Source organism: Cyprinus carpio, chromosome A18 (genome assembly GCF_018340385.1).
Source record: "Cyprinus carpio isolate SPL01 chromosome A18, ASM1834038v1, whole genome shotgun sequence".
NCBI lineage: Eukaryota > Metazoa > Chordata > Actinopteri > Cypriniformes > Cyprinidae > Cyprinus > Cyprinus carpio.
The window spans coordinates 3070308-3087036 of record NC_056589.1 but is presented as its reverse complement, the minus strand read 5'-3'; the positions used below and the strand labels follow the sequence as shown (position 1 = coordinate 3087036).

The 16729-nt window shown below is 36.9% G+C and overlaps 1 protein-coding gene across 3 annotated transcripts in view; it reads right to left on the bottom strand.

The window, feature by feature from the left end:
- LOC122134052 (MOB kinase activator 2-like) overlaps positions 1-16729 on the bottom strand; it is a 42671-nt gene that overhangs the window by 3552 nt on the left and 22390 nt on the right. For 2 of the 3 annotated variants that reach the window (XM_019122135.2, XM_019122133.2), the window contains exon 2: positions 379-539. In XM_019122135.2, the coding sequence (XP_018977680.1) occupies positions 379-539 (161 nt within the window). Of the gene's footprint in view, positions 1-378; positions 540-10090; positions 10290-16729 lie in introns of those variants that run through there. The other variant, XM_019122130.2, reaches the window with a different exon arrangement.

Here is a 16729-nt window from a genome sequence, read left to right as displayed (position 1 = left end):
ATGGTGTGATTGGTGGCTCAGGAATGTTATTCTGAGCTGGTTATATAACCCAGAGCTGAAATCATACATTCCCTCTGATGAAAAGAAGAGATGTTTTCAAAACACACCTAGTAACTAGACACAACACCACAACCAAACACACCACGATATGAACAAAAAAATCGGGAACATTTATTTTTTTTCTCTCTCTGCATTTCTGTAAGATTCCTCCGGCCAAAAAATGAGTCGTGTACGAATTATGAAGTTTCTTAGATCTCAGATCACTTAAAGCAACTAACTATAATTAAACAACACGATCTTGGGTTCAGACACAACTGCACTGTACATTAATTTGGTCTTAACTCTATTGAAGGAAGTGAATTGAGGTGAGAAACCTACTGTTGCTAGCGAGCCACTCGTTCAGGTCGATCTCTCTCGGCAAAACCACCAGCTCCTTGAGCTCGAAGTCGACGACTCGCACTTTGGTGTATTCTGCGTCCAGGTAATGCTTCTTCTCCTCGGTGGGCAGCTTCTTTCCATTGGGCTTCCCTTTGCCCTTCCTGTACGGGACGAAACGAGGCCAAACAGAGGTTACTCAAACTCTGCCAGAGGTGTGAACAATGTCTGAAACTCAATAGAGCACCACACATATATATATATATATATATATATCTATAGATATAGACAGCAAGGAACTGTATATGTTGTAATTATTTGCGAGGAGGCCTAGTAGAAGTTTCAGAGTAATGTAAGCACATATGGACTCTTCATGCATTGCAGCAGACTACGCAACGATCTGTGCACATCATTTTTCCACTGCAGGTTTGCTCAGTTAAGCTTGCCCTGTAATTAGCGCAGCAGACCACAGACATCCAGGCTTTTCCTTCCACATCTATTTTTAGCACAGGCGGGTTGTATTACCATCAGACCCTGTCCTCACACCACACCCGTCTCACGCTTCAAACGCCCGAACTAATACAGCAATCACACTCCGACACACAAGAGCTGCTTTCATGGAAAACAAGCGCTTTAAGAGCCAACAACTACCTCACAGCACCTTTAGAACACACAAGCTCTGACAGGAGATGCTTCGCAAACCAAGCTGTCATACAAAACCACTGACATACGTTTAATGTGTCAAAGATGACGGAGCAGGTCGGGAAAAATGTGCTAAAGCACCGGAATTTTGTTCACGCCAGGGAGTAGACACTGTTTAGTGTACTAGATACTGTATATTAGGAAAACAAACATTTTCCTATTACCGTTTTTATTAATGAAATCGAAAATTTTGGATGCACTTGGCCAAAAACCGACACTGAAAATGCTTTGCAATAATTATTTATTATTTTATTAAATAATACACAATTATTTTGTAAGACATTTTAATTTAGCTCAAAAACTTTAATGATACTGAATTTATATATAAAACAATGCAAGCCAATAAAATAACCACACTTTTATAAAAAAGTAAAACACTAAAATTGGACACATACACATATATATATTGATATTTTTTATATATATATATATATATATATATATATATATATATATATATATATATATATATATATATATATATATATATATATATATATATGTGTATTATTTACTCACTTATTTAAAATCAAATATATCTGTTTAACAATGTGTAATCTCATAAAAAAACACCCCCAAAAAAAAAAAAAAAAAAATATAAAAAAAAAAAACAAAACAAAAAACAAACATAAAAATAAACAACAAAAATAAATAAATAAATAATAATAAATAATAATAATAATAATAATAATAATAATAATAATAATAAATATATATATATATATATATATATATATATATATATATATATATTTTTTTTTTTTTTTTTTTATTATTATTCATTTTTTTTTTTTTTGTTTCAGCCGAAAACTTTTTTTTTATAAAAATAATAACATCATAATTTTCCAGTCAATATTTATTAATTCTTACAAATACTTTTACCACACTTACATAAATAAAAAAAAAAACAAAAAAAAAAAAAAAAAAAAAAAAAAAAAAATAAATAAATAAATAAATAAATAAATAAATAAATAAATAAACAAACGAACTATAAAAGTTATATACTAGGTTATAAAAGTTAATACTAGGTTACCAGTCAATTAATATTAAGTGATCACTGATGATATTCTCTTTAATAATCATTGGCCATATTTGTTACATGAAAACATTTACTTCAAGCATGCACATATCTGCAAGATAATAAAACATTAAATCTATTGGAATACTAATAGAAAACTATCTTTGTGTTTAACATCTTCATCAGTATCTGTAGAAGGATTTCTCCTGTCAGCTGTGCATCTGATATCAAATGTGATGCCAAATAGTTTGAAACGGTTAAGAGGTCTCATATCTTATATTCTGTTTAGTAACAGCAGTGTGATATAAAGCCGTGTCTGTGTCCCTCTGAAAGGCCTGCTCTTTAGACAGCTGCTCCCATGTTGTCTGACTCCGGGGCCCGGGGCCAGTTCTTCACAGAGACCCGTCTTGTTGCTTTAATGGCGAATACGCTGGACCTGAAACCTCAGCCAGAGGCCAGCGCCGCTGAACACACACACACACACAGACTCACGTCCAGAAACACTCTTCAGCCTGCTGCGGTCGGTCGGAGTCTGCAGGGCCAGCCGAGGTGCTCTGGACTGTTCTGTGGCTGATTTCACTCCCTGGAGTAATATTTATACGCACAATAAAACAACTTTTATATTCAAAGTAAAAGAAAAAGTGGGTATCGTTTATATATCGATTGGCCTCCATGAATTCACAAAGTCAGTCTTCTTGGATTCTTCTGTTCTCTCTTCAGTCCATTCAGACAAACAGTTCCTGATTCCTGGAAAAGCTTGGCACTGGAGCCAGGAGGCGCCCTCTGGAAACAGTTACTGAGAGCGTGTTTAATGGTGCGTCACATCTTGAACAGTGCATACATGAACATCAAGAGCTCACGTCCAGAGTCAAGCAGAATGTCTTAAATCTTCCAAACCCTTTATTTCTGGGGTTCGCAAACTTTTTTTTTTTTGGAAGTCAAACCCTTTAACCGCCCAGAGATTTTATTTTTAGATTCAACATTTCCATATTTAACAGCAAATTCATGTTCACGGTTATCTGATATCCTCCTGAGACCCAGCTGTGGAAATTATATATCAATATTCTTTTGAAATATTAGATATTATTATGAAAATCTGGCCAATTATTACTCATTATGATAATTATTTTTTCAACATGCTCTCCCAACAGCAACAAATGAATATGTAAATTAGATTCAGTGTATAGATTCACTGTGTTTCATGGGAAAACCAGTTTATGGACATTTTTACACACATATTGCATAAAACAAAATGGTATATCAAATAATCCTTAAAGTTTGGTTAAAAAAAAAAAAAAAAATCCTGAAACCTAAAAATTTATTGGGTTTTAATCCCAATTTTTTTTGCTTTGTTATGTCTATTCATGCCATTTTACGATACTGAAAAACAAAATACAAACAAAATAAAAAAAAAACATTTTTCAAAAAAAATATTTAAGCATTTTTTTTTCTTATGCTCTAAACAATGTAATGACATGAAAAAATACTACATTCACAAAGCTTATTTTTTCTGGGTCTCAGGAGGATATAACATTTATTATTTTCTGTTTTATTTCTTTTGTTTTTATTTTAAAATTATTTATGCATATGACTGCATTTTGCCGTCAAAAATATTATTATTACTATTATTATTATTATTATTATAAAAATTATTTCATCCTACACTACAAGTAATCAAACTTTATATCTTCTGCACATTCAAATTACTTAAACCCTTGAGCTTTTAACATTTAAAAATCCTCAAGCTTTTATTTTGTGGAATGCTGGTAAAATTCTGTCCACAGAAATATTTGAAATTGTGCAAATGTGTAAATAAAGCAAACCAGGCACCAAAGTTTGGTTCAGTGTTTGTTTTGTTTTTTTGTTTTTTTATTTTATGATAAATAGTCTTTTGAGATCAGCTGTCTGCCATTGATGCAATGTTCTGAGAAATACAGAAACAAAGGACGATTCAAACTCTTGAACAACTGCAAGTCCAAAAACTGCAAGACAGCAGGAGTTAAAACAGCGCAACTGCTGCCAATGAATGCAGCTTCATTCTACAATCACAGATTCACTTCAGATCCGGTCTGAACTTTACATCCCACTCTAGACTTTCTGCTTTCAGCCAGTTTCACACTTTTAAAATCACAACTAATTGACTAAGGGTGCTTTCACATCTCTAGTTTGGTTCATTTGGTCCGAACCAAGGGCAAACAATTATACATTGTAGCATTTTTCAGCTTTTTTGGTTCCTTTTCACACCACACTGATTGCTTTGGTCCAAACCAGTTGAAAAGAACCAAAATGCAGTCACATGACAACATCCACATCACTCATTGGCCATGGCGTATTTCCTAAACTGCTTTCCTAAACTTTTGATTGGTCAGAATTTATGTGCGGGAAAATTCCAACATAAGAGGAAAAGCCAGCAAACAACACGGAGACAACGCAACTATGGAGAGACGACTGCGCGGGCTGGTTTTGTCCCTGGCCATAATCTATTACATTGTTTGTATACACCACAATATGCAAACAATACATTTCTTTAATGAAGCGCGGATGCGGCTTGAAAACAACCGTTCTAATGCACTGCAAACGGCGAGCGGGCATCGCTCGTAACTTCAAGCGGAGGCGTGCCTTAATCCACGAGCTGCCATGCTAAAGCGCAAACTGTCAACAAACACACACACACAAAAAACTGTCAACAAACACACACACACAAAAAACTGTCAACAAACACTTCCTCATCCCGTAATGCACAGCGCAGCTGACTACGGCAGCTGGTTTAGTCCAAAAATGATCAGTACTTTTTGCAGTTGGGTCTGTTCGAGGTCGGATCACGTTCTCACCACAAACGAACCACTCCAGAGTTCGTTTGAAAGCGTACCGAGACCTGCTTGAAGAGGTGTGTTTGGTCCGCCTTTGGTGCGCACCCGAGTGCGATTGCTGCTTTCACACCTGCCCAAACGAACCGCACCAAAGGGGGAAACGAACTCTGGTATGATTCAACCGAACTAAATGAGGCAGGTGTGAAAGCACCCTAACACAATCAAAGCATATATGTAAATAATGATAATAATAATAATAATAATAATAATAATAATAATAATAATAATAATAATAATAATGATAATAATAAGAGACACTCAGATTTGTGATACACTACTTTACATGACACATAATATACTTGTAATATACCTTTAAATATATTTGTATATAACTCAATTATATCTGAAAGTTTTTGTGTGTTTATGTGCATGAGAATGTGTGTCTGTGTGTGTATAATGCAATTATATTTGAAAGTTTTTAAGTTTTTATCTTCACTGGAAGGGCTCAGGCACAGAACGATGCAATGATACAATTTTTTTACACTTCATTAAAAAGAAAAAAAAAAAAAGAAAAAAATAATTTGAATAAAATTAACAGAAAAAGAAAAAAAAAGAAACTTTAATCTTTCCTTTCTTCTCTTCAATTAAACAAAAAAAACTTTTATATGCTGCATTAAAAATTGAGACTGTACATCATCTGCTCCAATTTTTTACACAAAAACAGGATAATTGTAACTTAGGGTATTTTTAGCTTACAGTTGCCTTGCCGTTTCCTGCATTCATACACTCTACAGATCAAAGGTCGCTCGCAGTCGTTTGGGTCTATGATGGGAGCTTTTTCAGTGCCGCTCTTCCACACAATGATAACCATCTCTTATCATCTGTTCCTCACTGAACATCTGCTGGCCTTTAACTTGCAACTTACAAGAAAATCATGATCTATGTGCACAAACTGCTACTTATTACTGTGGACTCAATACAATAAATGTACATAGTCCAATGCTATTATACATCCAAAGTCTGACCGTCCCACAGCCATTAGGCCAAGTACGAAACACATGTAGTGACAATAGTCCATTATTGCGGATGATCTGCTCTGTGTGGTCTGATTACTGAGCTGGCTGCGTTTGACTCCATGTATGGTTAATAAAAGAGAGAGGAGGACGTCAGACTCTGGCACGCTTTCTTTTCCTCAGAACAGTCTCTCAGCCATGCCTGAGGTTTTCAGGAAAATCAAATTATGCAATAGACGTTTCTGCTTAAATCGCCGTTTCCCAACTTCCTTCCCGGGATCACAGTCTAACAATGAACTTCAGACTCCTGAAAGCAAAGTCTGAGAAGGCATTTCTGATGGTCTTTGTGCGATCGGAGACTGGTGTCAATATCAGACAAACGCGACTAGGAACGTTTTCTTTTTATTCTCAGGGCATGTTCTTTGGCAAATCCTCAGAAGCTACATGTCTAGTGCATTATGGGCGGGACATGAAAAGCATTCCACTGACTCGCCGATGCATTGTCCTTCTTTCAAAGCCAAGATGGAGATAAAATACAATCTGTGCTTTATTAATGCATTGTGCAAAATCCAAAAAAGCATGGTATTTAACTCAAAAGTAGTAGTATTTAATGAATAGAGCAGCAAAGGCATAGTGTCACGTCTTGGTGTAACTTAAACCAACGTCTTTAAACTATTTAAACTATTCAGAAACATGAGAATCCTACGTACGAACTCACCTCCAGGTTCAGAAAAATGCCAAACATGTCAAGAATAACCTAACTGAAGGGGTAGAAAAACATGCCTCAGATTCCAATTTAATAAACAGATATTTAAGGCAAAGAAGAAGAAGACAATGTGGCTGAATCTGCTAAGTGTTATGCAAATTAACTGGGTTCATCTTTTTATTCTACTGCACGACTTAAAAGGCAAAGTCACTGAGCAAACCTCTTCAAACTAAGGAGTCTCCACATATTTCCTCAGACGTTGATCCCACTTAAAACACATTAGCAAATCTGCGAGATTAAGTTCAGCCACGGCCGATATGTACCGAGCTGACGAAACAGCTTTTTGACTCCAGACTCCAGTCTGGCTGACTTGAGCCGCCACCGATGCTCCAGGGCCCTAAAAGTGCCATTTAAAAGACTATTATAGAAACATCAAATTGAAAAGCCACAGTATGTGGGAACGCAGAGTCAGTAGGAACGCCAAGACTGGTTTTTAAGAGACTAAAATTAGACGAACGTCAGCTTGAGGCTTATGCTATAGTATACAGCTATATAAGAGCAGCCGTTTATTTCACCTGAAGAACATTATAGCATTAAATCACTTGCTTCCACAAATCCAGACATTTGAAGTTCATGCAAAGTGTGGCATAATACTATAAAGATGCATTTCTTTAGTGCAAAACTTGCTAATATAAACGTTCTTATTGGTTGCAACTTATTGAAAGATACACTGCAAACATCACATTTATTCAGTTGCTTGCTTTTATCATCAAGTATGCAATAATCCCTGGAGTTATCAAGAATATAACGCTTCTCAAAGAGAAATATACGCAGTTGAATGAAAGCACAAGCAGATCGTTATGTCTGGCCATGATAATCTCTGAAATCACCCAACAAACACACGAGAGGTCGACCGAATTATCGGTTTTGCCGATTAATCGGCACCGATTGAAGTATCGGCAAGAATCCAAATCCATAGTAATGACATGTTTTCATATCATGCAATTAATTTGATGACTAGATGTCGAATTAGTAGAGAAAGATCAGCAGTTAGGTTTCAATGCTGAGAGGACGTGGACATTAGCAGCACCTCAAGCCGTTAAAACCATGTCTAACCCAAATGTTTAATGTCACGATTGTTGCCATCTATTTGCGTTAGTTTATATCCAGCTGGTGACGATGATGCATTTGTTAGCCAGCGAAGTTGCAGATTTAAAGCTGTGACGTGTGAAAACGCCGCAGAGTGCCATTCACACAGTTCTACATTAAATTACATTGTTATTGTACATAAAGACTTAACTCTAGTCTGTAAAACTGTGATCGTGCATTTTTCAGTGAAAGGTTTGTCTTTCTGTGGCTGTCTGTATGCTTCATATACAGAGCTGTAATTTAGATCGCGCTTTCACTTTCTGTTACTCTGTTTTTTTAAACACCGAACTTCAAACTCATTCAAATTTAGCCACTTTGATCCTTCCTGAAGTGAACTTTTGCCCGTTTGGTGAATAAGTAAACCTTTGTTTGAACTGACCGTGACGCATCCAATGTGTGTGATCCCTGATACCTACAAGTTTTTGCCCAGTGTGCGACTTATTGTATGCGATTTTATTTTGATAATAAAAAAATAAACTACAATAGAATAAAAACAAAACAAAAATTATAAAATAAAAATACAAATAATGTTTGTAATTTCAGTGCTATGGCCTTAGTCATAATACAATATTAAATGGGTTGGTTTGTCACACGACATAAAAACATCCAAATAACAACCAAAAAAAAAAAAAAAAAACAAAAAAAAAAAAAAAAAAAAAAAAAAACACCAAAGTAAATAAAATAAGGTATCAAAATCTAGAAAAAATCAGCAGTATTCTCTGCTCTCAAACGCTGGGGGCGTGTCCTCTGGCGCTGAAACCACGCCCACTATCCCTCTCTCAACTGTCAAATGCAAATAAATTGAAATAAGGAGACTGAGCTGTTTTATAAATCATTGCAACCATGTATCCTGCATTTACGTTACGATGGCATAGCTAGCTAGAAAAATGTAGGCTGCAGTAACTCACAAAAAAAAAACAATAAAAAAAAAACAATAACAATAACCAATCAATTAAAAACACTCCATTTGTAACATTAACTAGAGGTTGATAAAAGCTGTAGAAGTATTCTTCCTTGCTAGTGTGTTAATTTTAACATTGATACATTTTTTACATGTTAAATGTTCTTCTGTTAATATTAGTAAATGGACTTTGAAGTAACTTTAATGATCAATATATAGTTGATATGCATCTTATTTACAGTGGGGTCAAAAAACTGAAACTACATGCTTGCATACAAAGGTTTATTTATTTATTTACTTTTTTGAGTTCAAGAAGCTAATTGTAATGCTAATATTTATTTTTAATTCTTTCTTTCTTTTTCTTTCTTTCTGTTTTTATTTATTTTTTATTTTTTATGTTTTATTATGTTATGTTATATGTTATGTTATATGTTATGTTATGTTATGTTATATGTTATGTTATATGTTATGTTAGGTGCCCCAGAAAATTATTTAACTCCTTTTCACAGACATTTGTCTTTTTCTCTCCAAGACTGGTACAACATACACATACCATTTGTTCACAATGCAAAGAAACACACACACACACAAAAAAAAATCCATAATAAAAATAAAAATAAATAAATTAACACTAATGTCAACAGTTACTAAAACTGACTGAAAATAAGACAATGGACATACAATATTAAAAATAAAATATATAAAAAATAATAATAATTGCTCTATGCAACATATAGCATCTTCCCTTTTCCAATTCATGTGTGAACAAAATGATTTTCAGTGTCATTTAATATTTCATATTATAATCCCTATCCATATAAAATCCTCACAGCATGTTTTACATTTATTTTTTAAAACATGGTGCATTTTTTTAACATCATGTTACTGATACAATGCATACTGCATATATTGCATTTTTTTCTTTTTTTTTTTAAACAAAAATGTTTATACTCATATTAGCTACACATTCAACAACAAACAGTGAATGCAGGTATCTGACAACAACAGGTTAACAGAGTGGTCCTAAACTCATCTCTACGTGGACTCAGAATAGACATTGCATCATATGTATCAAGAGAACTCTGTGTAGTTTGAAAAGCATTGTTGGGTAATTTATATTTAAACTGTCTATATGCTGCCTAAAAATACCGGTGCGCCTTTTGGTCCACAGACACAGAAATAAGCGCGCGCCAAACCAAACTCAATCTAATAATAACTCATCTATAAGAGCCTCACGGGGAACGATGATGTGTCATTACAGCTTGAAGAAACCTGGCAAACATGCAAATTACAAACATGCTAACAATTAAAAGTTAGTGGAAAGTTCCGTTCCGTCAAGCAGACGCGCGCGTCACGCGCACACACCGCCGCAGCGTCAAGAAGTTGAGCTCAGTAGAGGAGCACAGAGACAGTTACCTCAGCACTTTGCCCACCGCCTGAAGGACCATTTTACAGCTTAATCCGTTTTTGGGGGACCTCTGCGTGAGCGCGCTGTCTCCTGTTATGGCGTGATCTCCGACCATGTTTCCAAACGCTGATGACGCACGCGCCTCCGAACGCGATCATAGGTTCTGATAAAGTGAATCCAGAGTTTTCAGGAGCACTGCATGCAAAAAAAGTCGCTCTGCTGTGCTTCTCCTTCAGCCGAACTTCTGGCCAATCGCAGAACGGATGGGAGGAGCCAAGGCGCAATATTTGGAATGTAAAAACAAAAAACCTCATGCATGTGACTCTCCACGCACACTGGACGCAGAAAACAATGTGCTCGATCTGGCTGCAGTATAACTTGATTTCCCCCCAAAACACCGCCACAGCAATAACTCAAACTGAGGAACATTCCACTAGTTCTACTGGAATAACAGAATGCACATACACACATGCACAATTCTGTATTTCCACTGTATTTATCACGCATATGAGTGTCTAACTTACAGCTTTCTCCTCACTGGAAACCTCATTTTTCAGCCATTCTAAAAATAAACAAATATGTGGGTGATATATATATATATATATATATATATATATATATATATATATATATATATATATATATATATATGTGTGGGGATTGCATTAACTGGTCACCATTTATAAATAATCCAGAGGTGTGATTCTGAAAAGTACAAATATTTCATATTTCACGCCATCTTTAGATGAATACAAGGCAGGTTTGTTATCATTAATTACAACTAAATTTATATATTATAAAAAAAAAAAAAAAAAAAAAAAAAAAAAAAAAAACTTACTTGAAATAATATAAATAACTGAAATAAGATATCAGATATATAAACTTATTTCAGCTAGTTACCAACGAACAATACACATTTTCATTTAGTTTAAGCTAAAATACTAAAATAACTAACAGTAAATAAACTAAAACTAATAATTAATAAAACTTTATAAAAAAAAACCTATACAGACATTAAAAAAAAAAAAAAAAACTAAAAACTAACAAACATGAAAAAACTAACAAAGTACAAAAAACATGATTATTAATACAATGAATTTTTAATTAGTTTAATTTTATATAAACAAAAACTACAATAGTTTATCAACTGCGCTGATACTCGGTCAGAAAAATGCATGCATGCATAGTAATAAGAGAATGAGCAAAATATTGTTTAAAATACTTGTATATTGAGTATAGTGCAGGACGCCACTATAACCGCTCGATGCGTCAACTACCAATGAAGCACTTCCTTAACAGGTCGCTTCACCGCATGTTCTGACGAAATCGTGACGTACTGGATGCAATTCGTGTTATGACAATGTAATTTACAGTGCAACATCAGGCTGGAATCCTCCTGCAGGGCTCGGAGGCATGTTCAGACTCGACACTGGAAAGCCAGAAGGGCCGGTCTGACCCCGGGACTAGTATTTTAGTCCTCTAGCAGCATGCCAAGACAGACAAACACATGCTAGGGACTCACAGCCTCTCTGGCTCCAAGCATGCGCCCTCTTAGCTTTTCTGCTAATATATAAAATAAAAATAAGCATGCACACACTGCACATCTACAGTATATATATATATATATATATTATATATTAGTCACCACAGGATATATAAACGTCTGCTTATTTTTAGGCATCCATGAAGCGTATAAATGAAGGTCAGAATGCTAAAAGTGTTCAACCCTGTTAATATACTGAGTACTGACTGGTTCTTTCAATACAAACACTTGCATCAGCCTCCAATTATTACTGCATAAGCCTTAAAAGGTCAGCCTGAAATAAATGCTGGAAAAAAAGAGAGTGGAAAAGTGCTTTCTAAAATGAGGCACGGACGTCAGGTTGTAGGTGGGAGTGGTGAAATAATGAGGCCTGTGTGAGCGGGACAGGAGAGGCTCACAGGCTGCGTTTGTCCAGGAGGGCAAAAAAATAAAAAAATAAAAATACAGGGGCAGGGAGGCAGACGGAGGCAGAACAGAGGAGGCTTTCATTGCCTCTACAGGTGAGAGAAAATAAAAGAGCAGCTTACGAAAGCAGTGACGCAAAGAAGCCGCAGCGTGCTGAATGTTTTCTTAGTAAACTCAATGCCTAGGCACCAACATATCTTGGATATATATATATATATAAAACGACAAAAATATCTTTACTTTTAAAGGTGTGGTCACATTAGCAATGTTTAGGTGAACTTTGCAGGCAATAAAGGTCTATCTATATCTCTCTCTCTCTATCTATATCTATCTATCTCTCTCTCTCTCTATCTATATCTATATATATATCTCTCTCTCTCTATATATCTATGTCTATATATATCTATATCTATATCTATATCTATATCTATATATATATATATATATATATATATATCTATATATTTTTAAGTCTTCTGAATTAGGGCAAAAACATCACATTATTATATATATATTTTTCTTCCATATCATAAAATATTTATATTTATCACAATGTTAAGGAAATTCTTTTCACATGTTTGTTAGAGAATGAATGTAAACATAACTTCACTCCACAGAGTAGCTTCCTTTTAATTTAGGGCTCCATGAAATCATTTGTATTTTTCCCTAAAGTTTGTGCTTTCCATTTAATTTTTGTTGAATTCTGCATTGTATTATTTATTATAAAGGTATCATCAAGAAATGGTGTCTAATAAAATGAATTAATTTTTAACAATCATTTCGAAAGTAATAAACTGCTGCACAACAGAAATACATTAAAAAATGGTTTATTATTACTTTGAGAACATGCTAGTAATGTATATCTGTCATAATTTGTTCAAGTTAAACTGAGCTTTTATTTTGTGGGTTTGTAGTGAAGATCTGTGAGTTTCAGTGTGTGTTTGACAGTGAAGCTGGAGATGAAGTCCATGTGTTTATGTCTCATATATAGAGACGCAGATGCTGAAACACGGCAAGCATCACGTGTGTGTTTGAGTTTGTGTATCAGATGAATCTACGGCACTCGTTCACACAGAACATGCAGATTATTAGAGACACACACTGACTGCTGCGGTCACACTTATTTCAGCAAACAATTTATTTCAGAAAACACTTATTTATCCCATTAATGATGTATACTTTCAGCTACGGCTCTCAGATTTTGAGTATCAGAATCAGAAATCAGAATCAGAAAGAGCTTTATTGCCAAGTATGCTTACGCATACAAGGAATTTGTTTTAGTGACATAAGCTTCCAGTACACAGAGACAACAACAAAAAAATAAAAAATAAAAAAATTGCAAAATAAATAAATTGTATGAACAGTTGTGCTATAGATGACAATGGATTAGAATAGAGTAAGATGCAGAGATGTACTTGGATGGACGGGTAACAAATATAAGAATATTGCAAATTTTTTTCATAAGTGGTGAACATTTAACTGTTAATGAGGTAGATTGCCTGGGGGAGAAACTGTTCTTGTGCCTGACTGTCCTGGTATTTGCGGCTCTGAAGCGCCCGGCCAGATGGCAAAAGTTCAAAAAGGGGGTAACTTGGATGAGAGGGGATCCAGAGTGATTTTCTGAGCCCTTTTCCTCACTCTGGATGTATACAGTTCTAAAATGTTCTACACTGAAACACAAACAATTCTTTCAGCAGTCCGAACCGTTCTCTGTAGTCTTCTGATGTCTGATTTTGTAGCTGAAACAAACCAGACAGTAATTGAAGTGCACAGGACAGACTCAATGGCGGCTGAGTAGAACCTGTTTCAGCAGCTCCTGTGGCAGGTTAAACTTCCTCAGCTGGCGAAGGAAGTACAACCTTTGTTGGGCCTTTTTAACAATGGAGTCAATGTGATTGTCCCACTTCAGGTCCTGAGAGATGGTGGTTCCCAGGAATCTGAATCACTCCAGTGCAGCCACAGTGCTGTTCATGATGGTGAGTGGGGGGGAGTGCAGGGAGGTTTCTCCTGAAGTCCACAATCATCTCCACTGTTTTGAGAGTGTTCAGCTCCAGATTGTTAAGACTGCACCAGACAGCCAGCTGCTCAACCTCTTGTCTGTAAGCAGACTCGTCACCGTCCTGAATGAGGCCGATGACTGTAGTGTCGTCTGCAAACTTCAGGAGCTTGACAGAAGGGTCTTTAGAGGTGCAGTCATTGGTGTAGAGGGAGAAGAGCAGTGGGGAGAGAACACATCCCTGAGGGGCACCAGTGTCGGTGGAGCAGCTGTTTGACATGAATTTCCCCAGTCTCACTAGCTGTTGCCTATCTGTCAGAAAGCTGGTGATCCACTGACAGATAGAGCTAGGAACAGAGAGCTGGGTCAGTTTGGTCTGGAGGGCTGTTGGGATGATGGTGTTGAAAGCCGAACTAAAGTCCACAAACAGGATCCTCACATAAGTCCCTGTTTTGTCCAGATGTTGCAGGATGAAGTGCAATCCCTTGTTGATTGCATCATCCACGGACCTGTTTGCTCGGTAAGCAAACTGCAGGTGGTCCAGTAAGGTTCCAGTGATGTCCTTCAGATAAGCCAGAACCAGTTTTTCAAAAGACTTCATGACGACAGACGTTAGAGCCACAGGTCTGTAGTCATTAAGTCCTGTTATCTTGGGTTTCTTTGGAACTGGGATGATGGTGGAGCGTTTGAAGCAGGAAGGCACTTCACACAACTCCAGAGATCTGTTGAAGATCTGTGAAAAGATGGGGGCCAATTGGTCAGCACAGGTTCTCAGACAGGCTGGTGTAACACCATCTGGGCCTGGTGCTTTTCTTATTTTGTTCTTCCTGAAGACCTGGCGCACATCGTTTTCACTAATTTGAAGAGCAGGAGGTGTGGAGAGGGGGATTGCAGGAGGTGTTAACGGTTGTGTAGAGAGATGATCAGAATGGATGTGGGGAGTTTCAAATCTACAATAAAACTCATTCAGGTCATTAGCAAGTCGTTGATTAGCCTCAGTGCAGGGGGATGGTGTCTTGTAGTTGGTAATGGCTCTCAGTCCTTTCCATACTGAAGTTGAGTCGTTGGAAGTAAACTGGTCTTCCAACTTTTTAGAGTAGGTCCTTTTAGCCGCTCTAATCTCTTTGTTCAGTGTGTTTCTGGCCTGATTATACAAGACTCTGTCCCCATTTCTGTAGGCATCCTCTTTGGCCTGACGAAGGTGTCTGAGTTTTGCTGTAAACCATGGCTTATCGTTGTTGAATGTTAAACAAGTCCTGGTAGGAATGCATATATCCTCACAAAAACTAATATAGGATGTCACAGTCTCTGTGAGTTCGTCCAGATCGATGGTAGCAGCTTCAAAAACACTCCAATCAGTGAGGTCAAAACAGGCTTTTAAATCCTGCTCTGTTTCGTTGGTCCATCTCTTTACAGTCTTTACTACAGGTTTAGCAGATTTAAGTTTTTGCCTGTAGGTTGGTATAAGATGAACCAGACAGTGATCAGGCAGTCCCAAAGCTGCTCGTGGAACAGAGTGATATGCATCCTTTATTGTGGTGTAACAGTGATCCAATATATTACTGTCTCTGGTGGGACATGTAACATGCTGTCTGTATTTTGGCAGTTCACGGGAGAGATTGGCTTTATTAAAGTCCCCCAAGAATGATTAAAACAGAGTCTGGGTGTTGTTGTTCTGTCTCTGTGATCTGATCAGCGAGTTTCTGTAAAGCCAGACTTACCTGCGCTTGCGGAGGGATATAAACACTCACCAGAATGAACAAGTGAAACTCCCGCGGCGAATAGAACGGCTTGCAGTTGACAAAAAGCACTTCTAGATCTGAACAGCACATCTTCTTTAACACAGTTACATCTGTGCACCACCGTTCATTGATATAAAAGCATGTCCCGCCGCCGCGCGATTTCCCCGTGGATTCTGCGTCGCGGTCCGCTCTGAACAGCTGAAAGCCCGGCAGATGGAGCGCGCTGTCCGGTATGGCGTCATTGAGCCAGGTTTCCGTGAAACACAGAGCAGCAGAGTGTGATAAATCCTTATTTGTCCGGGAAAGCAGAAGGATTTCGTCCGTTTTGTTGGGTAGAGAGCGGAGATTTGCCAGATGGATGCTAGACAACGGCGTTCGAAATCCGCGCTTCCTGAGTCTAACGAGCGCACCGGCTCGCTTTCCCCGTTTGCGCTTTTTGAAGCGTTTGATCAGCGCCGCTGCTCCACCAACAACAACGTTCAGTAAAACGTCCGAATAATTGAAATCCGGTAAAAAATTTTGGGGTGTGTTCTGCCGAATGTTAGTTCATCCCTGGTGAATCTGATCGTGTTTGACAAACAAAAAACAGGAAAAACGAACAAAAACAGTACAAACACTGGAGAGCCAAGCACTGAAGCAGCCGTCTGCGGCGCCATCGTATACACGGTATTCAGGTATTCAGTCTTGCGGCTTCGTGATCAGTCACATGACACACAACAACCAATGATGTCAAACTCGAGCTCATGCATCATCAAACATTGAAGTTTAAATACTGATGGGTATAAATGAGGTCTGAAAGCTACAGCAGACAGAAACTTCAGTCTGTTCCTCAAACCAAGCTATAGTTTTGACTAATTTAACGCCGCTCTTTTGCACTTGTGTTGCATGGAAATGAACTGCTTGGACAGTCTGTCAAACATCTTATTTTGTGTTTCAAAGAAGGTATAAAAGATGCAACATG